Source organism: Mercenaria mercenaria, chromosome 11 (genome assembly GCF_021730395.1).
Source record: "Mercenaria mercenaria strain notata chromosome 11, MADL_Memer_1, whole genome shotgun sequence".
NCBI lineage: Eukaryota > Metazoa > Mollusca > Bivalvia > Venerida > Veneridae > Mercenaria > Mercenaria mercenaria.
Window position 1 is genome coordinate 8,999,553 of NC_069371.1, and position 27,078 is coordinate 9,026,630.

The 27,078-nt window shown below is 33.7% G+C and overlaps 2 protein-coding genes across 2 annotated transcripts; one reads left to right on the forward strand and one right to left on the reverse strand.

The window, feature by feature from the left end:
* The first annotated feature begins 775 nt into the window (after window positions 1–775).
* Window positions 776–8,643, forward strand: LOC123532459 (pancreas transcription factor 1 subunit alpha-like). The gene is made up of 2 exons (XM_045313903.2): window positions 776–1,414; window positions 6,328–8,643. Exons 1-2 carry the CDS (start codon window positions 916–918, stop codon window positions 6,417–6,419), a joined length of 591 nt encoding a protein of 196 aa, XP_045169838.2. The 5' UTR covers window positions 776–915; the 3' UTR covers window positions 6,420–8,643.
* A 7,556-nt stretch (window positions 8,644–16,199) lies between these two features.
* Window positions 16,200–26,074, reverse strand: LOC123532003 (fibrinogen-like protein 1). The gene is made up of 4 exons (XM_045313334.2): window positions 25,909–26,074; window positions 19,943–20,022; window positions 18,450–18,618; window positions 16,200–17,203 (listed from the first exon to the last, which is right to left on the reverse strand). Exons 1-4 carry the CDS (start codon window positions 26,009–26,011, stop codon window positions 16,815–16,817), a joined length of 741 nt encoding a protein of 246 aa, XP_045169269.2. The 5' UTR covers window positions 26,012–26,074; the 3' UTR covers window positions 16,200–16,814.
* Window positions 26,075–27,078: the final 1,004 nt, after the last annotated feature.

Sequence of the window (27,078 nt, forward strand, 5' to 3'; positions counted from 1 at the left end):
TATGTGACTGTCAATTAAATCTAAAGTATTTCCTTTCTTTAAAAACAAATTGTCGCATTTATTTCTCGTAAAAGAACGTTATGATCGCGGTCTTTTCTTAATACAAAATACACATGTTGAGAGCACTTCAAATTTACAAGACGGAGTAGATCTCCTTTTTACAGAATGCCAAACTTTAATTCTAATTAAATATGTCTTGAAGGAACTCAGAACGGAAAACTTAAAATATTTGAAACTGTTGGCCAGATTAAAAAATTCTGCAAATTCAATATTTGAAGATGTTTAGGTCTGAAGGCTATCTTCATCACAATGCTGACCGTAGGTATCCAACTGCGGTTTAGACATTGCACGCGCCCGCCACGCGACATGTCAAACATAACTCGAAATCCCTTGTACTAAATACCATCGAATACACTTGTTTATTTCGGGTGTGAAATTCAATAATGATACCATTTTGTGCAAAATATTGTTGACAGCGGGTTGAAATGTTCTCCGAGAGGCTTAACAGGCAATTAATGGTATTAATTGATTGTATTTTCAATTCGTGGCGAGCTCTCAGCATCCCTGCCGCGTTGTTGAAATAGACTTGGATTGGAAAGTCAAAAGCAGGCGACACTTGTGTCTGAAGTCTCGCGTAAGAAGATGTTATAACGGGATCTAAACGGTAATTGGTTACCATATGATTCTGGCAGGTTCATCTAAAGACTCACTCCAGGGTAAGTATATAAAATGCCATCCTCGAGAAAAAGCTTTATTCTGTGGACAGCAGCTAAGAACTGCTTCAAATATTCACAGAACCAAGTAAAACCGTTCGTACACAAAATGATAGCTTCCAAATCTCAGATTAATGGTTACAGTTCTGTCGTGACAATTTGAATTTGGTTATAACAAGGTGATTACAAATTATTTGTACAAATGGCACAAAACGTATCCGCTGACTTTCTAAACTACTGCAGAAGTTTTGAAAATGAACTTGAAGACGCCGAACGCGCAACTTACATAACTTTAGGTCAAATAACACAGGAGGACAATTTATACCGCCATAGTAATAATTCTCCCCCAAGTGACTATCCGTCGTGTGCTTACGCCTTGCCGGCTGAACGTAGTCCGAGCGAAGAGGATGGCAAAGAATTTCTACATCATCACGAATTTTATGGCGGGATGCGACCGGTACGATGCGCAGCAAATGTGCGTGAACGAAAACGCATGCTGAGTATTAACTCCGGATTTGAAGAGCTGAGATTGCATGTACCAACATTTCCTTACGAGAAAAGACTATCAAAAATAGACACATTACGTTTGGCAATATCGTACATAGCTCTGCTGCGTGACATGTTGGCGTCCAAAGTTGATCCAGTGGAATACGTGGAACATTGCGTCAAAGCTGACGTGAAAACAACATGGAACACAAGTGGTAAGAATTTCTCATTTAATAATAATGTTAGTAGCAGCAATAATGGAAGGTTATGATAATAATAATAATAAAAAAAATAATAATGATGATAATAATAATAATTCAATTCAATATAAATTTATTCAGGCAAAAGATCATAAAACATTATATATAACTTATACAGTAAAAATACATCTATACAGTGACCAATATAAATTAAAATGCTTTGAATAGAATTTTATAAAAATCTTAAAATAGATATGCTAATTAATACATGAAAGATTAGGTCAAGTATATTTTATAATTTATGACATAGAATAAAGATATGATCTTAACACCTGGGTTGACCCATCAAAGTAAAATTAATCACTTATTTCCAATTGGGTCCCCATAACAAGTTATAGCGAAAAAGATTAAAATCTTATTGAATCGGCAAGAACACAAATTCCGCCTGGTCAATTTGATCAAGGCGGACCTAAAAGTGCCCCCTTTTTTTTTCAAATATTTTTCAAAGTTAAATGCGTTCCGCTTAAAATGGATAATTACCGCTTTAAGTTTTTTTTTTCAATTCATGTCGAAAACATTTTGCATTTAAACGTTTTATTTACCGAAATCAAAGTGGGGTTGCGTCAGCCTTGGTAAAACTGAGCAAGAAGTATTTGTTGTGCTACATTCACGACGATACCGTATGGTGCATGTTAGATGAAATATTCGCCGTTTTATATATTTATGTCTTCGTTAGAAATCGAATCCGGGTACTGCTTGTTAGAAACGAATCTACAGATCATTGCGATAGTTTTAGCAATAACAAACCAATATCTACAAATTCTATTTCATACAATATTAAATGTAAAACTTTTTTTTGTAGTTGTTTTTGTTTGTAAAGGCACTCAAGCGATTTGCATTTTAGGACAATATTAAAGGTCCATTACTAAGGGAAAGTGAGTTGGCATTTTTTTTCATAGCCAGTGCATAGACTTCTGCAAGACACTAAATAATGAAGATTGGCAGGTCAAAATTTACAGAAGGTCTTTGGAACTCAAAGAAATGTATGTGTATTATGTTGAAATTTCAATGAATCGACAGAATGACCCCCAGGTCTTTTTAACTTTCTTCATACTTCATAGAAAAATAATTGTACATATACTGCGATTTATTTCGAATTTCTACATAACAACTTTCATTTTCCAATAAAATGAAATAGTTTCTGTGCTTTTTAAAAGAAATTAAAATGTTCACTTTCCTTAGTATTGGACCTTTAATGTATATGTTATGTTGATTCACATTTCAGACCTGCTAAATTATATTTATACTAATAATTAAATAAAAACGACGGGAAATGCGTTTACGTTTATAATTTGTTTGACTATGCTTGTGTGATATTTGGATTTCCACGAATGATAGATAGATTTTTTTTATAATCTTACAAACTCATCAATCTATCATTTTTTTTACCTTGAAAAAAAAAAGATGCGATAGTTGTCAAAGAAAAATGAAAACATTCTTAACTTAAATACATAGATATTTGTTGATGTCAGTACAAAATAGAAATAACTTCCAGTGAACACAACAAGCAGTATTTTCTCGAAGAAACGTCCTTTTATTTCATATTTTTTTCAACGACTTTAACTAAATATAGTATTTATTTTATAGTTGCGTACAATATTTTTCAAAGTAAAAATTACCACATGAAATTCATTACACTTTTATACACGACAATAATTTACTGAAAAACAAGTAATACATGTAACTAATAATATATATATATCAAGAGAAAAATGTAATCGGCTGTTGTTAATATTAAATGAAAATTGAGATATTTTCGTTTTAAGTTGAAAGGACTTTAAGGTGACTGAAACATCTGGATAATGGTATTACATATTAATTTGGAAATAATTTATGCAACTCTAAGGAAGGCTTTTCGTGCCATGCTTTCTGACTGATAATGTCAATTCAAAACCAAGATATAACGAGACAAAAACGTCATTTTGTGTTTGTTATGATTTTATGAAAATGAAAATGAAAGCCATGTTATAATGCGTCGCCCACTGTATGATGTCTTGCGCACAGATATGTTCTTTAAACCAAAAATTCTTTCACATTTGTATTCATTTTTGAATGATTTTCAGTTGTTAATGTTAATCAATTCATCTCATTTGTGATAAGAAATATATTGTTTTAGAGTTTAAGAGTAAAGTTTTTACTAGTTTGTTTTAGTCAACTTTTTTTAGTCTAGATTGCAGCAGAAATATATGTGAGCTTTCATGTTTATAATCTGAATGATTACAGTTAGCAATTTAGCTGTTTTGTTTATATAACATCTCAATATATAATAATATATTTTTATAAGAATATACCTGTTACAATAATTGGTTATATATCGCGTCTGCTCTGGTGTTCTGAAATATTGTTTATATATGAAATAAAGAAATACATAAAATGTCATTACAGAGCCTACTCACTCCGGGAGAACTACGTTCCAACGTAAGTCATGTCTCAACGATATCATGTGACATATCTCCACGATGTCTGGTTACGGTATCGCTCAATATCACGCGGCTTATATAATTTTCATTTATAATAATTACTTTGATAATATTTTTTGTGTCTTTGCATGAACATGTATTCATGTTTTAATAGTCATCGCATAAATTGATTAAAACATTTAGATTTTAAAAGCAGTCGTCTGTTACTTGAGAAAATAGAAGTGTTTTGCTATTTTCCAGAATAAAAAATATACTACATGTTTTCAAAACTTACAGACAGTCAATGATCGATTGAAGGCAATGTCAGTTTTAATCTTAGAAATATGTTTTATTTTTGCAACTGCTTTATCATAAACAGGCAATATTTATTTAATATCATGTTCCTCATTCTAACCGATGATGTTACTAACTCTAAACGCGACATATGCAAGCGTTACTGACACTCATCGAAGTCGCGTGGCTAAACACATTACTTATATGCGGGTAAAATATACCAGCAAGTCTAAATTTGACTTAAGTATTTTCTATCCGGTTTTCATTTAACGGTTTCCTCAAAGATATATTAGTTCAAATGAAAGCAAAATGTACGTGGTGGCAGAGAGTTGACTTATACTACTGCATGCGCACACCTTTATTATAATTAAGTCTGCAAACAGATCTTTTAGAAGCACATACGCAGCGAAGCAACATAAAGTGAGTATGTAATTGTAGGGTACATTTATATTAGATTTGTATCGAGAAATATGGACGCTTTTATAGCAGAAATACTGCACGACTTTAGGACGAATGAATGCATATTTCTCGATGCAAATCTAATAATCTTTTTATAATAACCCTGACTATGAAAGAGACGTCATAATTGACGACACGCACCCGATATGAAACTGGAACGTCAATATGGAAAAATATTTCTTGCACACTGGACTGGCGTTTCCGTTGACTTAACCTATGCCGACCAAACCCATCTGACACCCCGTGCCAGATTGCTCTCGTTCTGTTAATGACAACTAGCGTTTTATGCAATGAATATATATGGTATTATTTATGTGAACTACGAAATATCAGGTACCTTGAGAGATTCTCTCCGTCCCTTTTACATGAAGTATATATCTCGGTCCAAAAAAAAAAAAAAAAAAAAAAAAACAAAAAAAAAAAAACAACAACGTTATTTTACAGCTTATGGACGAAAAGCTATTTTGAGCCGGTTTAGCAATATTAATGAAGCGTTTTCGTAAAAGTTATTAAGGTTCGTGGTGATGGAAGGCCCTAGGTGCCCGCTGAACATTATTTTATATACGGACGGGCATCTTGGTAGAGCAAACGACCTACTGCAAGCGTACTTTCTTACATGGAAATCCCACAAAGCTTATTTTCAAGCACATAGTTGAGAGGGCAAGTGATTTGAAGTCAGCGACCATTGGCCTCGGAGGCCTTCATGTTATAACTTACTATGGGCGCACAGAATATACAATGCCAATTTTAATGATATTTGTAAAATTCATACAAAATTCTATTATAGATTTTGCGGATCATACATTAACTCTAAAAGAAGATCTTTTTTAAAGGAATCTGTTGTAACAAAACAAAATCTATTCACAAGAAATAGGGGTGGGGGGGGGGGGGATGTAAAACTATACGAGATTAAAAGAGTAAAATGAAAATATCACATTAAGTTAATTGTGAGTTTTAAAAAAGCAAAGGGATTAAACAGACCTAGTAAAATGACCAGGTATTTGTCATACTGATTGAATTGTTGTACCTTGCTCTGACGTCATCCGGTCATTTATGAAAGTGTCTAAGAAATGTTCCCAACGTAAAGATAAAATGTAAATATGAATTTTGTACAAGTTCAAATGGTAATTATGATGCTGAGACTTTGCAACACTGTACGTGAGACGTTGTCACATATTGTCCGTTATCGTTGCGGCCTTGCAACATTTATGTAGCTCACATAAGTTTATTTGTAGCTAGTTCGTTTTATCTTTCAAAATTCTGCAAATAGCTAATATTGCTTTCACACATAAAACTCATTTTTTCAGTTATGAAAACGTAGAATCAATGCTTTATTGCACATAATAAATGAATCAACAAGGTCATACGGAGCGAGACCGTAACATTGTCGTTGAGATATGTCACATGAAATCGATGAGACTTGACTTACGTTGGAACGTAGTTCTCCTGGAGTGCTACTACTGCTAACATTTATTATAATTAAATGCAAATATTTATTTTCCAATATTTAAATTTTTTCTGTGTACACCTTTAAAGTACGTATCCTTTGGAATCAGGCTTGGTTCAGCATATGTGTAACACCCCTCACGTGTCTGTCATCGGCTTACGAGGAATTCTGCGGTACAAAAGCACTGTATTCACTCCATGGTCACAAAGACCCAGAAAATAAAACTAGTCTATCAAGATGTCTAATTTTTATCTATCTGCTTGTTCCAGATCTGACGGCGCGTTTGTCTTGGGTGAAATGGGAGAACCTCGGCGTTCGTCGGAAGCCAGTGCTAAATATGGCTCCCGGTGGACAGGAATAACTACAAATAACTACTGTAAATTGAAAGGAAACTAGTGCTAAATACTGGTATCACGAAAACTGGGAACCTTGCCGTTCGTCGAAAACCAATGCTAAAGTGATATGCTACGTCAGCAGTGGTTTTCCACAAGTAGAGAATGGACAGACATGCAGCATTCTAAGGTAGAAATGCACTGTGGCTAAATGTTGCAAGAACTGTGAGACCAACTCCCACCCCTATTTCGTTCATAAGTAGATATACCAATGCTGCAAATGGCTTTTATTGTCGGACAGCGCAGGGCTATTGCAGGACAAAACAGCGTAGGATACACGTTTAAAGTTCAATCTCTTTGAAACATTTTGTATCACACCGCTGTAATCTTGGCGTTTTTTTCTAGGAAGATATTGTATGCTTTATAATACAAAGTATCTTTCTTATGTCATACGTTTCGTACAGAAAGTTCCATATACATGTATATTACGCACTGTTTTGTAAAATACCTTCCTGAAGGAATTAACATGTCTGTCACAAAAAGACTTAAATACGTTACGTCATGCTCATTGTAGAGTAACGTTTTGTTACGTCAAACATCATAAAAATGATGCTATGTTATTAATTTTTAATTTCCTCATGTTTATGAACTTGAATAACTACATGCGCGACAATTAAGCAGATTTAGAAAAAGTTATTGATTCACATGTACGTTTCTAAATATCAACAGAACAAACAGTAATGTTGATTATGAAAACTAATTCAGAGCCAGAATGAACGCCTATAAAATTTAGGAAGTGAATACAAGTAATATGTTGTAGCAGAATTTTTATCATCTACAACAACCTGAAACAAAGGCATCTGTCGTAGTTTTAGGAAATGAAATCTCGCGAGTTGTGTGTACTTTACAAACGATTGTCATATAAGTCGCAGTTTCTTTTATATGCAACCATATTTGTAAAATTACTCCGTGGTCTTCCCTGAACCCCACCAACATGGGGTTGATGTCCTCCCGTACTCCAACTTGTGCCCACACCAAATTTTCGCCATGTTTTCTGGAGCCGAGCCTGAAAGTCAAGGAAATCGACATACGAGCTTACATACGTTAGTCTTCATTACACAAAGCCTGTGCGGTTAGCTCTGTAGAACGGGTAAACTATTTATTTTACAGCCATACCGTATGCCATAAGCCAGACGAATAATTATTCTCTCTGGTTACCATAAGTACACTTTTAGTATACAAAATAAAGTAAAAGTCACTTATGAATACTATCAATATTGTGTATTTACACAACTCTTGATATAAATCGCCGCTCTATAATATACTGTTACTGAGGGCTAATCTCTGTCAACAGTCTAAACTGTTGCCCGACGTCCGAAGGACCGGCAAGCTATGTATTATTACATGAAGCAAGAATCTAATTTTCACAGTTTTAGTTTCAGATTTAAGACTTATTAGCCCAATAAACACAATAAATATCGACCGGTCATAAAGCACAGACTACGTACCGGCGATTTACAGAATTTTTAATAATATATAACAATACAAATCATTACATGACCCATTATATAGATGACCGGCCAATAAGTGTATACTATTGACCAGTCTATAGTTCAACACTATATTGTGTCTGTCTAAAGTAAATCTTTAAGACAAAAAAAAGGAAGATATATTTGTTACGTCATGAAAAAATACTTTTATTGAATGGCTGAGGATCTCAGGCAGCGACTATTGGCCGACTAGCCATTCAATAAATGCACGCTCAGTAAGGTTGGTTTTATTTCATAATTTATTGTGTTATAAACACACTGTACCCCGTGTTTCATGTTATTTATATTTTACATGTCTGTTTTGACTAATAAAAAATATTTATTAATTTCAGTTTTTCCTTACATAAATAAGATAAAAGCTAAGTTTATCGAGACCTTTGATTTCCCTGCATAAGAAATCTTCCAATGGCTTTCTTTATTGTTTAAAAATCAGGTCACGTTATTGAAAGATTATGTCACGTGGTTAAAGTCACGGAATCCAAATAGCTATATTTCCTATGACCATTAACAGGTGTTTTTGAAAGAATTCCCAATTTCTTGAAAGCAATTATGTCACAATGTCAAATCAAGTAAACTGTATATAAAATACATTAAATTCCTATTAATTAATTAAATTGAATTCGAGCGTGAAATAGTGTAAGGGCCTACCATATATGTATTTGTGCCTTGTCCGTTGCTAGCACCACAATGCTTATCCAGTTTCGTCCAAACTCATTAATGATCCTTTTTACCCTTTACTGAAAATTTAGCGAAATGGATGTATATTGAATGTTTAATGAAATATATAAACATGTTAAATATATATGTCCCTGAAGATAGAACTTGTTTGTTTTAAACTCACCAACTGTATACTGTTTAGTACCAGTTATTTATATGGTATTTGTTTTTGGCTCATCTGTTAGAACATGAGCTTTTGTCGTCACCCGTTCATCAGCGTCAGCGTTTGCATGTAAGCTAAACAAAAATCTAATGATGCAAGTGCAATTTCGTGTTTTTTATAATTGTGAGGACTTGCTTCAAATAATACACATTCTGCATCTCAGTTATAAGAGCATGTTGTGTATGCATCTATCTTTCCCACAGAATGAAGAAATCAGAAAGAAAGATTTTTGAAATGAAAAATAAATAATGATTCATGTCTTATGAATAAAACAGTTTTGACGTAAACAAAAAGCCTAGTTGGACACCTCATAGACACTTCTCTCTCAGATTTCAGTGAAACTTCGCAGGAATGATTGGTATGATGCTTATTTCTGCGTATAGTCAGGAAGTTCTGGTCAATGTATTCTTGCATACCAGAGGCCTACCATCGTTCTCTGGTTAAATCTCTGGCACATTTCGGCGATATATTTAGTTTATTTAAATTGCAGGTATCCGCGAACCAATCAAAATCGTACTTGAAAAATGTGACCACGTCCCTTTCAATATCAACACTGAACTACGAGGAATAATTTTATTTCTTAAAGTAAATTTCTGAATATTGGATAAGAGGAGCTCATCTTTACTGTCTCAGTCATTTTGTATCGTTTTTAGCTCGACTATACGAAGTATAAGGAGAGCTGTTCTACTCGACCTGCCGTCGGTGTCGGCGTCCGCGCGGCCACTTCTTGGTTAAAGTTTTGATGCACTTTCTCTTTATCTCTGTAATTACATGATGGGTTTGCTTTAAACTTCAAATAGTTATTTCTCATCATCACATACACGATATGGCACAAGAGCCATAATTTTCTCACCAATATTTTATTAATTATCCCCCTTTTTACTTATAATTTCAGGTGATGATGTGGAACAACTATCTTAAGTTTGGATAAAATCCATTCAATGATAACAGAGATAGAGGGAAAGTGCTTTAAAACTTTAACCCGAAATTCTAAGTAAAAATGGGCATAATTCATAAAATATTGGTGCCAGAGTCATGGCCCGTATGTTATATGATGTGAGACAAATGTATTAAGTTGGAATCAAACACGTTTAGTAATAACAGAGATAGATTGAAAGAATTTCAGGTTAAAGTTTTGGTGCACTTTCACTCTATCTTAGTTATTACAGAATGGGTTGATTCAAACTTGAAACAGTTGTTCCACATCATCACCCACATAAAATGACTCAGGAACCAATTTTTCATGACTTTTAAAGTTTGGTGCATTTTCACTATATCTCTGTTATTAAATATGGATTTGATTCAAACTTAAAATCATTATTCCCTTAATTACTTAAAATTTCAGATTAAAGTCTTGATGCTGTAATGAATCGACCTTTAAAATAACATGACTATAAAAAAAAGTTGTATAACACTCATCAATTTAGGTTACTGTGCATATATTGGGATTTAAATTTTGGGGATTGACTAAATTACGAAAATTAGTACACAACGAATACCAACAAAATATTGAATGAACTACCAATTGGTTGATTGTAATCAAACTGTCTATATTTTATAATCATAAAATGAATTCAATCAGTTCATCCTATGTAAAAAGGGGAATATTGCATGAAATATGGGTGCAAGAGTGATAGACCTTGTGTTATATGTTGTGGGTGATATCGATGATGTGGAACAACTTTTCTAAGTTTAATGAAATCCATCTAGTAATAACAGCGAAAGAGTGAAAATGCATAAAAACTTAAACAAGAAATTCTAAGTAAAAAGAGAACATAGTATTTCATTACATACTGGTGCCAGAGTTATGGTCATGTATCATTTGATGTAGTTGATGATGTGGAACATCTATTACAAGTTTAAATTAAATCCAACAAGTGTTAACAAAGATAAAGTGAAAGTGCACCAAATCTTTATCCGAGATGTGGACGCGGACGCGGATGCCAGCGCGACTAGAATAGCTCTCCATACACTTTGATTAGTTGAACTAAAATGGCTGCCTTTTTTCTTCCAAGGGAGATATTTATCACAGAAAAATAATAGCTATCTACATTTATATCACATACTTGTACTGTAAAGTTAAATCCTGGCAAAATAGCAAAATTGATAGATCCATTAACAAAATAAACTTAGCAAATATTACTTTTCAAGAGACGGTTACAAAGCAAGGTCATCAGGTCTTTTACTTTGGACTTTAATCTTTACTGTTCCACACTGGCCTGGAGGTAAGGCCGTCACCAGAAGTTCACCCGGTACGTCAACAACATTACCCCCGTCTGTTAATTAATTAACAATGGAACATCGATACCATCTACACAAACCTCTGTGATGATGAGGGCTTCCTCCACAAGAGATACTTTTACTGTCTGAAAACAAATATGGAAATAGATGCATATATTTTTACAGTACTGTATTCATAAGGCATCCATAGGCTTCCGTCAAAATCATTTTTAAAATATGAGAGTTCAAAGCCGCAAAGTTATTATAATTATTTTGGCTAGCCACTAAATGATACAGTGTTTTTTAAACTTTTGATAGTGGAGACCCCTGGTGTCTTTTCAAGCATTCTTCAATCATTTCCGGAAATACAAACAAATGGAAAGTATTTTCATTATTATATGTCTTAAAGAAAGCAGATGAATAAAATAGCTCAACTATCCGGCTAATTACAATTAGCAATTCCATCAAATACAGTCTGATTTTGTAAAGTACATTATCATTCAGGTTTTGCATTAACACTCTGAAATTCCAACAATTTTCAAAAAGGCATAAGTTTGCCATTATCATTGTTTTTTATAACCTGTTTAAGCTAAAAAACACCTTTTAGAGCATAAATAAAACGTTCATACCAGTATAATTATGGTTATTTAATTGGTATTCGCTTAGACATAGCAAAAGCTACCAAAGAATAAAATTTCTTGAGCAGCCGCTTGTGTATTACCAAGTACACTCGAACCTGCTGATATAGTTGGCGAAGTCACTTTAGACAGCACGTTAGTTATGGTGACAAGGTCACCAACACCACTCTCCTTCTAGACGGCATCCCGCTTGCCTTTCCTGTTAATGTTCTTTTGAGGGGTGTCTACCTTTCCATTTTGGTCTTCCTGAAAATTCTAAACAAGTTTTATAACACTCAGGCCGTCATAAAACACGACTGTCAAACACATTATCTGTTATGCCCCACCCATGTATGTCGCCACCTTTTTCGCCCTCGTAATCTCTGTTACTCGGATCGTTTTCGTGATTGGTCCAAGCTTGTTGTTTGTGAAGGAGACCTCTACAGTAGACATTTGAAGTGGTAAAGGCATTTAAAGGTTTCAGTTAATTTATATTTAGATTATAGTATCTTTTTATTGTATAGATCTAGAATCAAAGCACATATACATCTTAATATAGGTTGATATTTATGTGTATTGTACATAGCAGTCACCGAATCAATCGATTTTCATTTTCTATGAAATAAGAATCTGATTGTATGATGTACCCTATTTAGAACGCTTCATACATGTACATATCGCTTGTTCATTTGTGCTTCCTTGTCGCGTATGCTGTTAGATCTACCTGATAATTTAAGGTTGCTTGACCTTAATGAACTAATATAGAAACCAAGCACTTTAACTTTTTCACAGTTACATAGGGGCCTTATGGCAATGATTTATCAAAGGATGTGATGTCGTGTTCTCGACGTACTGAAGAAAGTGCTATAAATTTGTTAATATCTAATTATGGTGGAACTACTGTAATGACATAAAGATATCGTTGGTTGTAAAAGATCAAGAGCGTTTATTTGTTGTATTCTTTCCGACTTGAAATAAATCTTGTCTTTTCTTATTGTTGTGCATGCGCACGGTATTTCTACTGAATATGATTTAGCATACTGAAGCGGGTTCAATTCATTTTCCCCCTTTTTAAAAAGAGACGCCCGTGTACTGAACAGATCTTATTTTTACCTCGCCTGATTTTGGATAACATCTACAAGGTATCATATTGTCACTTGATCGCGGGATGATCTTCTTTTGCGTTAGTCTTAAATCATAAAATACGGAGAATAATTAGTTATTTACTCTAAAATAGGAACTTCGATTACATTTATATTCGTTACTCTAATATCTATCATAAAAGGATATCGTACTTTCAATTTCCGGCTTTCATTTATTCTACATCTGCTGTAAAGTATGTCCAATGTTTTATGCTTACTTAGGTCTTTATTACTGATTTTACCATGTACAAAGGAAATCATTTTCCACCTTGGGAGAAATGCACTTTCTGTGAAAAAAGTTCGTACGAAATAATTTTACCAGTATTGGCACTGACTTCGTACACAGACGTTCGAAATTCATAAAAATCGTGCGAACTTTGTACAAAAACGTTTTGTGAAACAGGCCCCTGTAATAAAACTGCCAATTTTCCCAAAATAAGGAGCGTTAAAACAACACAGACATATACATATAAAATTACGGGTTGTATTGGTAACTGATAGATGTAGTTAGAATGCCATTTTTTCGGCGACGCCGTCTAAATTCGTTTTCGTTACCTATGCCACGTGACTTCAGTTTGCAAATCAAACTACTTGATAACGCATTATAGATAATTTATCAAAATGGAAGATTTATGCAACACTCTGCCTGATTGGACGAGAGTGTCAATTTCTTTCACTCTGTTGATTGTGCTACGCTGAGTGAAATGTAGACAAAGCGTTTATCATAAACGACGCTGTTCACAGTTTTAAAGCTAACTTTGGCTCAGTATATTTAGCAAGAATATTGATATATCTCAAAATGATAAGTAAGTTTAATAAATATGATAAAAACCTGTTCAAATACCAACATATATCAAATTAAAGAAAGAGCTGAATACGGTCTGCCTATCACATGAATAAGGGTGTGATAAGAGTCTTTTATGTTGAGAAGTGCTTTTAAAAAGATTTTCCTTGTTACAGTTGTTGTTTGTATATGAAAAGGTTTCTTGCTTTTGTGACTTATTCAGATTGCATATTAAAATGAGTACTTGTTTGCTTTGATATATTTGTTATAAATTATTTAACTGATTTATTATATATGAATATTTTTCTTTAGTATGGTATGCAAATATTGAACTCAGTTGAAATCTGTTTTATTATATATATGCTATATAATGACTGGATCTCATTACCCTGAAAAGAAGGTAGGCTGCATACAGTTTATCTATGTGATATGGCTACGGTCAAACTTTGCTTATGAAACAGAAATATTGAAATAATTACAATTGTACGTTTTGCTTGACCTTCACTTTTTTATAGGTGTGACGTCATTGTCCAAAGATTCATGAATAGCGAATATGCTATTTGTTAAAGCGGGATCAGTTGGCCTATTTTAGAAATAAATAAAAATAATAAATAAAAAAATCCTTTAATTGATTTTTTCTCATGTATTCTAATCAAACTTGATTTGTAGGATCTTTATTAGGCCCGCAGCCAACTTTGTTCAGCTGGGACATTTAACCCCTTTTAGGGGCTGCTAGAGCTAAAACTAGAAATGCCTTTATACAGCGTCTCATGAACAGCTTGGTGGATCTTTGTCATACTTGGTCTGGAGCATCATTATAAGGTCCTCTTCCAAATTTATTTATATAGGAACTTGGGCCCTATTAGGGACCACTATAGCTAAAATTAGATATGCCTTTCTTCGCATTAACCACTAAAATGTAATGGATTTTTATCAAACCCGATGTGTAACAATATCGTAAGGTCTCCTGCTATTTTGTTACAAATGGGAATAGGGACCAATTTAGCTAAAAATATAAACACGTTTAATAACCTCTTCTCATGAACCGCTTCATGAATCTTCAACAAACTACTGCTGTAATTATTCGTCTAAGGATAAACGAAACAAAATTGCAACCCTACGAAACCTTTGCGAAAAATTAAAAGAGAACCATTTAAATTGTTAAAGTGCGGTGTTTAGTTTTGCAATTCGAAAAATGTTAGATGAAAGATGAATGTTAGATCAAAAATTCATAAACTTCTTTCCTTATTACAATTCGCCGACCATCATTTTTAAAGATATTTCTTGTTATTTCTTACATTTGTTGTTTCGCCATCTGAAAGTAAACTTTACAACTGCTTACATTAGTTTATATATGGTAATATACTTATGTAATAATATCTGTCTTTGTCATGAATGTCTGTTTGTACGTGCTGCTGAATGCCAATATACTTGAAAAACATAAAATAGACCAAATTGACAAAAGCGGACCAAATTCTCCATTTGATGTCTTTTGCCAAACATACCCCAAGATTCGGCACCTAATTTTCAATTCAATTAGTTTCAAAATGGAAACTAATACACTAAAATGATAAAATGTCACCTTTTTTTCAATCTGTTCGGAACAAAACAGTTAACCAACCATGGGTTATTTTGCCATTACTTTAAACTTACTAAACTGATATTTATACGATATTTTACCATTTTATAATAAAAAATCAAAATCAGCACCTCTGTAATCTTATAAATTGTAATCAACCGGTTTCTAATATCACAAGTCAACTTTTCTGTGTATTTTCTTAACATTTAAACAATGCGACATGTTAGCAAAATGAGTAAAAATAGATATATCTTCCATGCTTTTGAAATCTTGAAATGTTATTTATATCATGTTTCTCGATGTAGAGCTAATAATCTTTTTGTTGGATATTTCAGCTTTTTGTAAAGAATCCTTTTTATATCCTAAAACATCCAAACGAAGTTGATTCTCTGCAGACTCTGGCCTGTTGGATTATGTAAGTAAAAAGGTCTAGCCCTTGTGATACATCACAGACTACATCCTAGCTAATCACGTGTAACGTCCTGAATCAGTTAGTTAGTTTTTTTGTTGTTTTTTTTGGCTTAACGCCGTTTTTCAGCAGTATTTGTTATATAACGGCAGGTAGTTAACCTAACCAGTGTTCCTGGATTCTGTACCAGTACAAACCTGTTCTCCGCAAGTAAATGCCAACTTCCCCACATGAATCAGAGGTGGGGGAGTCAACTCAGATTTAGTTAATGTTTGATTCTCATTTATTGCACGGCAGATTAATTCTGAGAATTTGGTGATATTTGATAATTTGGCACTTAACTTATTACATTTAGACTGCGTTACTAATGAGTCCAGACTTGTGGATATAATGTGTTTTTTTCTATTTTATAATCTCATGCTCAAAATGTTTGCTATTTTTCTTGAGATAAAATATGTCCTCTGGAAAGTTTTCTTCAACAGCGTTTTGCAAAAGTGATATGGTATTACCTATATCTATAATTTTGATAAGTTAATGTAGCTTTACTGTCAAGCAAGCCTGGTCATGGACATAAAACAGAAGAAAAAAAGTCGACAAAGCTTCGCCATATTAATAGAAATGAAAACAATTATTATTATTAAATCTTTATTTATATTCCTTTACAATGGTCTAAACACAGTCAGATGATTAATGATAAAATGTCGTACTCAGTCGTACGCGGAGCAAAAACGCGTTGTGATATCCAGCAATAGCAGCAAAACATTTTGACGTCACAACAAGGCGCCGTCTTACAAAACTTTTAACTAATCAAAGCACGGGGAATATGTCTAACGTTGCAAATAATTGGATTTATTTTCAAAAAATATTTGAGTTCTTGGTTTTGATAATGAAACAATTGTTGCCATTTAGGTTTGGTCAATTTACCGACCTATGAAAAGTGATATCAACATCGGGCTACGCCCTAGATCAATATCACTCTTTTCATGTCGATAAGTTATCATATCAACTTCTCTAAGATGCATTATCAATTAATACTTGAGGGAAATGTTGAATGCAAACTGTATCGACTTAGTGGTCAATCACATAGCATATCAGCTTTTCGGTGTCGTTCTCTGACTGAATTTCTTTAACATATTTCCACGAGTTGTTTAATATTTTGTAGATGCAATATATCAAAAAAAACTTGTCGGTAAGATACATGTTTCTTCAACTGTCTTGGATGCACTTGGATGTCTGTACCATTCTAAATGTGATACAAGTCCATTCTGATATACTTCAATGAATATCCCATGCCGTGCCAATCACTATAGAATATGCCGTCGTAGAAACTTCCCGACGGTGTGTAAGGACCGCCGAAGTAATAACGTCCCGTCGGAAGAGCGTATGTACAATAGTTATACCACCAACCGGCTCTCATGTTAACGGCGCAATTACGAGTGTCGGGGACATCGATGGTTGCGAACGGCATGCCATTACTGTGCCAGAAGTCATCGGGAAGGATGTGACTTGAAATGTACTCGCCAATATGTAACGGATAGCGCTGGTTTGCTGGTCCAAGTACGAAATAATTGTATTGAATAGTTTTGATGATATTTTTCCAGTCTTGGAGAGTAACCACTAGTCTATGATAACCTACAATAAAAAATAGAGTTCAATCTCAGTTTGGTATCTCGGTCTAAAGTTCAATTGGGATTAAAGAATTCCGTTGATCTATCTTTCATGCAGAACAAAGAAACAGTCGTAGAGGTATCCCTGTCTTCAACAGTACACCAAAACACTGAACAAATTAAAATAGTAAAGTGGAATGTTCATAAAATATCAAGAATTATAAAGCTTTATTTTTCAGGTGTATATCTTTTGAATATTTTATGAAGTACGCTAGATTCCCTTTACTTTTACATTAATTTTTACTGCGTTACTTACGCTTTAGTTGTACGTATTTTACAGAGTGTTTTTATCCCCCGCCACAGGTGGAGGTATACAAATTTGACATTGTCCGTCCGGCTGTTCGTCCGTTCCCCTGTACGTGCGTCCCTCCGAAATTGAAAATGCTTATAATTAAAAAATTGTTTTAGCTAGAAAAACAAACCTAAAAATTATTAATTAACACATGAACTTTGCTCACGTATAGTATTATCTCCCTTGACCCAGTAAAAGCAGTTTCCCCCTTGATTTAGTAAAATCGGCTAGATTTTTGACTGTATCTAAGTAACATATGGATGACTCTTCATGAAACTTTATAAAAATGTAGATAGGGTGGTGGTGTACTCTTAATAATCGTCAGGAACACTTCAGTTACTTCTTAACTGTTTTACAATCCACAAAGACCCACGTAACAGAGTATTCACTGATGGATCTTCATGAAATTTTACACAAATATATATCACTATAGGGCAGTGGTGCTCGCACATCTTTCATTAGTACCTCTTCATTAATTGCATACTTACTGACCTTTATTTTTCAAGAATTCATAAATACATGCATATGTGGAATGAATGCACAGTCCCATCATTCACAAAACAACCTATTTGGCGGGGGATATAAACTCACTGAATGTGCTTGTTATATATGAATATTGTCTCGAATTCTTTGGCTCGTTTTGTTTTCAATTTTATAACTAATGCAAGTATTTAACTATCTTATAAATTAAATGACACAAATCTGGAAGTTTGTCCTATTTAGTCTAAACTTTCGACGATGTATAATTAGTTTTCTATCATTACTTAAAATGCAATCCTGGCTCTCGATAACGCGTTTTATGTAAAACATCAGATAAGAAACTCTTACTTTAAGTGTACATTCCGCAGAAAAGCACATTTCATTCTAAATTTTGCTAAAGCGCAAGTCTGGTCAAAGTCCAAAATCTGTAAAAACATACCGGCGTCTGTAAGACTTTTCATGTGTTCTAAACCTGACCAGTAGTCGTCGCTAGCCGTAGATCCAAACCCATTCACGTAGTCATACCACCCTCGGGCAAAATTCACTGTACCATACTTCTGTTGCATGATAGAAATTGCAGGAATTCCTGATTCAAAGCGGCAGTAAACCTTTGTCCAAAATAATATACAATGCATACATCACTTCGGTCAATTTAAATTTCAAATGTAAGATATTACATACAGGAAACGGTATTTAACTGAGATCAGCAATATAAAATAAAATCCGAGTAATCACTGGAAATAACTAACGCTGCAACTTCATGCAAAGAATATGGACCAGATAGTAAACGTTACGTATAACTGGTCCAGTGCCGCTTTTTCAACACTATTTTAGAAGAGCAGAACCCTGCCAATTTGTGAGCATCATCAGCTTAAACAAATCTCTGAATAAAATAGAACCTGATGAATCATTGAACACCTCAATCAGATTATGTAAACAGCTCACCGAAGGATCATGTAAGTGAACTTAATTTAAAAACGGGCCAGCACGTTTATAATATTTAAAGCTTTCGATGTATACATGCACTGTATACATGTTCAAAATTGACCAATTTCCTTGAGTGTCTTTTATTTTTTAGGAATTTAGGGTCACCGGACTAAACCGGACCAGCGGCTAAGGAAGGGATTTCATTTTTTTTTTATAAAAGCACTATGTGCAACAAAGCGGGACAGTTTGAACAGGCTTAAAAAGAAACACTACAAGAAACATCCAGGCTAAGATTCGTCAACTTTCACCGAACGGTTTCAAATGACATTTTATTTTAAGAAATGTCGACGACGAACGGACTGTTAAGTGATCACAAAAATTCATCCTAAGCACTTTCTGATCAGGCGAGCTAAAAACGAATCCACATACAAAGTAGAATACCAGATCTTGACCAATGCCAGCGAATTCTCAAATGTATCGTGAAGAAGATGGCCAAAATAAGGTAATATGCTACATATTAGTATGCAATCAAGAAGAGCTGTGTTCAATATGTATGCATGTCCTCCACGTGCGTGACGTTTCAAAAGTTTCAAGTAAGTCTACTAAAGGGAGATAATTGAAAATTAAGTAAAATAGAGTTATAGTTCTTGTACACTGTTCTTCCTCTAAATGTCCATAGTCAATTCAACAATTTTTTTTTAATAATATCGTTCGCCGAATAAAGTACAATAAAGTACAAACAATGTAAAACGAACACAAGTAACACAAAAATATTTTAATGAATCAATGTACTAGTTCTAGAAATGGAAAGAAACCTTCTTTTTCTGTTTTTTAAAATTTGCTTTAGTAAGTTTTAACTATTACTTGCCAACTCTATTCATATAACCTGTAATCAGGATTAATCAATTAAATACACTGCTTGGTTGGTCCTAAAACAGTTCGTTCAGATAACATTGAAACCCCAATTAACATCTATAGCAACAAATACTGGAATCAAAAACCAACCTTCAAAGGCTGTGATCTGTTTAGATACACGGTGTAACTACCAGAGTCGTTATAGCCGCTCCGGTACACATCATCACAATCTGTAACAAAAGTGTCATCAAGCATAACAAAGACATTGCGAGCAGGCAATCAGACATAACGTACAAGGATGTAACACATATTACACAGGTGCGTATATTACTTTTGGCGATTTCTTATGTCCGATCATATTTTCTCATCAACTTTCAAACAAGAAAGTTTGTACATATAACGCTTATGTTTTAATATAAAAACACCTTATGCTTATTGGCTTGTATGTTTAAAAGAGATCTCAATTTGGTTCTTGTATCTCATTCCTTACTCAAATTACTTAGCTGAAACAGCTGACACTGTTAAAATAAAAGTATCTCATTTCTAACGGAAGTTAAGGAGTAAAACAAATATTATATTTTAAGTACATGTGTAAAAATGAAACTGAACTATGGTCTCTGTGCAAATTACCTAAGTATCAAGTTTAGTTGAACAGTTTTATATCTCACATGTCTCATATCGAGCTGAAATTACTGAGCAAATATTTTTGGTTCAATTTCAGTTTCACTGTCCTAGACCTTGGTCCATCCTACATGTAACCAGAATACAGTCGAAAAACATCGGCATGTATGAAAACTACCTTTTAAGCAGATATGGTCTAATTATTTTATTCATAACTGAAGTTATTGTGAGAAAACATTTTTTTTCCTATTTTAAGTTAAAATGATCTTGACCTTGACCCAAGAAACCCCAAAATACAGCTAATGCCATTGCATTCATGCCAGATTGCCAATTCCTTAGTTGCAACACCTTATTCCTTACTGAAGTAATTCTGTAAAACAATCTATTTTTAGAACAGCAACATTGACCTAAGAATGATCTTGACCCCAATGACAATACCTCAGTCTTCTAGAAAGCCGCAAATATACTTATATTGGTCGTAATGATCCTACTACAAAAATGGACCTATACCATTTGCAAAGAAATACTCTGTCTGGTAAACATTATATAAGTACTGAGGGATAACTCTAGTGTTCCTCAAGCAATTGTAATGCAACTAGCAGTGCCACATTTCCCAATATCAGTTAATATTATTGTCGTATTTCATTAAAATCCTTCAAACCATATCTGAGATATGACTCAAGACGTATAGAAAATGGAATGAAAACATTATGCATGTACCATATATACGTTTATGTATGTATGTGTGCCTGATCAATAGTACAAATTAATGAAAAGAAGACACATGATCTTTGCTTCTATAACTACATTAAAATTAATAGAATTGGGGAAGTTAGAACAACAGCTAGGGAATGTGATACTTTATTCTCCGTTGGAGGAATCAACACCTTCATTTTGTAAACTTAAATCTAAATCTATTTTCACACATACAAATGTTAAATGCAGATTAAAAAAAGATAAAAAGTTATACATTTTAAACCCTTTAAAATCCTACAGGCATGCTCTGTTTCTTAAGGTGCACGTGCTGTGTACATGTATAACCTGACCACCTATCTTTCGATATATATCTCTAAAACGGTCCTGTTTATACATCACTGGGTGGGCAAAATGTTATGAAAAATATAATACGATAAAATAATATTCCATCTCTTAGGACGCTGGAGAAGCATAACTTATGCATAAATGTGACTTACAAAAATGATGCATTTTCATTCATTATGGTAGAAGTTTGACAGACAAGAAACTTGTGTTTTACATGTATGATCACATTTCATTAGAATAATCTATGCCATTTCGAATTGGCTAAAATGACTTTTATTAGAAATGAACAATGTTCATAACAGTCCCACAATACAAGCTAGGTTAGTTTGAACTCTTCACTTGTAGTTGTTCTTTATATATCTATTGTTTTAAATTCTAAACCTCTTGTTTCTGCTCTTATTGTCCTGAACTTATGTTTATGTATAATCTATCTCTCATAACACATTATTTCATCCTTTGTTTTCAAAATGAAGTCGAGGTCAACCTATCATGAACCAAGCTAAAGACCAAAAAAAAAAAAAAATGCGTACTGAATTTTGAGAACATGATAATACAGATATTGCATTGAAATATTCAATGTTAAAGGCTTAAAACTGTACTACTTAATTATAACTAGATTAAATATGATAAAATGATGCCTGACCAATAGTACAAATTAATGAAAAGATGACACATGATCTTTGCCTCTATAACTACATAAAAATAAATAGAATTAACGAAGCTAAAACAACATAGGAAATCATACTGAAGAATTAAGTAAAAATCGATTCTATTATCTTTCCTTGTTTATCGAGATCAACGCTTTCCACTGTTGTCTCCCTTAGATTGTCTAGCTAAATATCGATCACTATCAGCAATAAAGAAATTTTACAAAAATCACCAACTTTTAAACGTCAAGGGAAGCAAGAAGACATTAAAATAATTTCAAAATAAAACCATATATAAAAATTTATTGTCTGTAGAATACTTCAATAGGATAATAAATATTCTCAAATTATGAATAAAGTGGCTACATGGGAAAGAATAAGATACGTATCACAGGTTTTTGCTTTTTTTATTCAATAACTATATGCCGTAAATTGAGACTGGTAGTGGTGTTTTTTAATCGCCAAGGGAAGCATTAATTCTTCTTTTTAGATATATAATCTTTATATCTTTGTAAAGAGAAAAGAATGACGAACACTTCAACAGGATAATAAATATTGTGTGTTCATTCTAATAAAAACAATATTTGTTCAAACTTTTTTTCCTTCTTTGTTTCTATTGGAAAATATCAACCAGATAAAAATCAATATCGCGCAGCCAGGTGATTTCAAGCCTCAAGGGGGATAATTTTACCGATAAGGCGGCAAATTTTACCGAATTGTTGATCATGGTGATACCTTATTCTCCGTTGCAGGAATCAGCACCTTCATTTTGTAAACTTGTATACATCTATTTTCACAGGTACAAATGTTAATACAGACCAGAAAAATGGAATATGAATGCAGATTAAAGAAGATAAAAAGTTATACATTTTAAACCCTTTAAAATTCCTACAGGCATGCTCTGTTTCTTAAAGTGCACGTGCTGTGTACATGTATAACCTGACCACCTATCTTTCGATATATATCTCTAAAACGGTCCTGTTTATACATCACTGGGTGGGCAAAATGATATGAAATATAATATGATAAAACAATATCCCATTTCTTAGGATGCTGGAGAAGCATAACTTATGCATAAATGTGACTTATAAAAAAAAGATGCATTTTCGTTCATATATAGTGTTTACAAAGGCCCTTATAAAAATGGCAATGGCGCGCTTCCGTAGAAGTTTGATAGGCAAACAACTCGTGTTTTACATTGATGATACATGACAAGACAAGACAAGACAAAATTTTATTATGATAACTTGTACACATATTGGTACATCGTTATATACAAACAAAATTGTAAACAAAATTCGTATAAGTCAGTGAACTAATCACATAAGTAAGAAAATATATACAAATATGGTATTATTATTTTGTAAATATTATGGAATCGCCAAGTTAAGACAGATAAATTGAATGAAATGTGTGTGTATACATTTCTATGAATTTTATCCACTCGATAGAAAACATTATTAACTTTAAGTGGAGAATGAAGCAGTTTTTAATTGGAAATACCTAAATACTATGGATTAAATATTAACTTTAAGTAAGGAATGAAACATTTAAATCATTAATAATAAAAGTATGGATTACTACATTAAGGTAGTCGTTACTAGGGGAGGCAACCCATGCATGAATCTTATACTATTTCCTTTATTAAAGTAATGAAAAAGTATTTAACCGTTTCAACATGGTTTCAAAGGGAAGACCTTTAAACTTTTAAAGCGTCCTGTAAACGCAACGCACGTCGTATGAATAGTTGGTTGATCAATACGAGAAAATGATTACCGCATTAAATAAGTAAGTTCGTTTCTTGCAATATTTGCCTTAACTAAGAATTGACAAAGATTCTTTAAAGTTTTTTTATTCTTGGATTGAAGTAGTTGCGTAAATTTAAACATACTCGGGCGGATATAATAGTAACGCTTGATGAATTGTACTCGCAAATATTCTAACGCTTTGCACACAATCACAAAGTGATACTCGTCTTCTATCTCGTTTGAATCACAGAGCAAACAGACTCTTTCGTGGCGCTCTAAGCGATCTCTCCCGTACCTTCCGGACTCGATGCGAAGCCTGTGCGCGGACATACGAAGCCGTGACAATGCGCTTCTAAGAGATTTACACGGTAGTTTGTCCAAATAGGTCTCATATTCAAACTTATCTTTTACATGAATATACAGTTGTGACAAAACACTTGAATTTCGCAAATGCATGTGCCAGTCTTGTAAAAGCAGTCAATAAGTCTTTGCTTAAAAACTGGCAAGAATTGCTTCAAACTTAAGCTATCTGGAAAGTGCCATATTTCAGCAAAACCCAATACAGTAAGCAAGTTTTTAACTTTACCTGCCCAATTATTTATGCCATTTTCGCATTTTTCACAAGCATTAAGGTAAATATTTTTCAAAATAATGTTTTCTGTATTGATTAACTTAAACCAATACTTATTATATGTAGATACCTCGTTATGTAAAGCGGATAACGACCTAATTCCCGTAAACTGCTACGTTACTAGTATTAAGTTTGACCCCTAAAATGGACTTGCAGAATTTAAGCTGTATACTCTCTATTTGTTTCGACTTTGTGAAACCCCATATCGGGCATGCATAATTTAATACTGATCCCACGAATGCATCGAATAACTGTAGCGATACAGAAGGTTTAATGTCATACTTATTTATATTACACGTCAGTACATTTAAGGCTTTTAATGCCTTTCCCACAATATACTGGTTATTAAGTACGAACGACCCAGTGTAATTGAATACAACCCCCAGGTAATTAAAGTCGTTAACTATTTCTAGGGGCTCATTATTAAAGGTCCATTTCTCGGTGCGCTTAACCCCACCATTTCGACGAAAGACCACAACTTTGGTTTTGCTTGTGTTGACTTGCAGCCCCCATAAATTACAATATTCATACAACTTGTTAAGACTTTCTTGTAAGTCGGTAACCGAGTTTCCGACGATAGCCATATCGTCTGCAAATAAGAGGATAATAACGCACATATCGTACAGCGATAACCCGGATGTATTTGTCCCTTGTAAGAATAACTCGAGATCTTCGAGAAATAATGCAAATAAAACAGGTGAATTATTTAGTCCCTGTCTCAAACCTATTGATATATAGAAAAAATCGGAGTATGAATCCAGGTGTTTGACACATGATTTCACAGTTGCGTACATGGATTTAAACATCCTAAGAATTTTTCCGTCCATTCTTAAGTGGTGCAACTTAAACCAGAGGGCGTTACGGTACACAGAGTCGAATGCCTTTTGTAGATCTATGAAGGCGCAAGGTAGACGACCCCCCTGAGACACGACATGTTCTATCAGATTGTGTAATGCAAATACTCCTTTAAAATACTGTGAAGTTTTATTGAAAACTATCGTACCGTATCGGGGATATTTAGTTTTGCATCAGGTGTAGTCATATACACTAATCAAAATACATAGAGATATGAAACGTGAACAGAAGACTGAAATTAGAGCGTACACTTTGTTCTTTAGAAATACCTGCAAAACAGATACTCTGTGAACTTCATACTTTACATGGGAAGACTGTAGTATCATAGAAAACTGTACACTTAAAAATGGTCAAGCAGTCCCTTAAAGACAGGGCTCGTCCTGGCAGGCTCGAAACAGCAGTGACGTAAAAGAATATTGCTGTTGTAAGAAGTCTGCAATCAGAGGTCACAATTTCCTTCCTTAGACATAGGCAGAATATTACACAGTTACAAGCATGAAATAGTTTCACATTTTGGACAAAGGCAGGTACACTGAATTGCTGCCCCGATTCATTAAACAGATTATAACTTACCTTTATATTTGATTCTGTCGTGAAAGTTTATGACTTTGTCCCTTTCTCCAAAACAAAAACCAATCACACACACGAAAATCAGCATAAACTTATCACTATTCATTGTGATCTAATATTTCGTTCACTTCCTCTTTACAATTACGGGTAAACTATCGGATGTTAACTGTAAAACTTGAGGTTGACCTAGGTTTATTGGTACATTCAATGCGTGTGTTCGTTCAATGTGGCAGAATTAATGCCGACAATTATGGGTATAAACTGGTACAGCCTTTTCGCGCTTTTCTCCACAATATCTCAATATATTCAAAAGGAAATATCCAGTAAATTTGGCTCACAAGTATTTATATCGCACAAAATAAGATCCTTGATAACACATAATGTAACAAAGAGCTCCATTAACCTAAGTCAGAAGACAGAAACTGGATACTTTTGTTTTATAGTTTTAATACCATGCGCGATCCAGAGGGGGACCGGGGGTCCAGACCCCCACTGGAAAATCCTTAAAAAGGAAAGAAGAGAAGAAGGAAAGAAAATGTTGTTGTTTTTTTTTCGAAATAAAAGGCAATATTAGGACCACATTCAAAGTATATGCAACTGCTTCTTCATACGACCCAGACATAATTCATATTTTTATTAATTATCTAAAAGAAACTACGAATTCTACATTAAAGAAAACTTGATTTTAGCATTATCCCCAAATTTAACAGGTTAGCACATAAATCTGTGAAAATAAGAGATATATTATATAAAACTGCAGTGGAAAGGTGTTCTTAAATGCTCCTAAAATGCCACGGAATGCAGAAAATGAAGCACTAATTTTCAAAATTTTCCGTGGGGTGGTGGGGGGGGGGGGGGGGGCGGACCCCCTCTGAGAAAAAGAGCTGGATCCGCGCTTGTAATACAGTATACAGTGTATTAGATTTATGTAAAAGTGGGTTTATGTCGATGTTTTTCTTTTTTTTTAACTGTAATTTTAAACATCTAAGTGGTAACAAAAAAGATAACAGGTATCCTCAAGCTCGATTATATTTTAGATCAAAGTGCCCAGTCTTGATAAGCTGTCGCTTATAGTGATATCGATTGTAAGCTTGTGGAAATTCATAGACTGTTTTATAAAAATAGCAAGTGAAGGACAGAAACACACTAAAACGAATGGATAATTACCTAAGA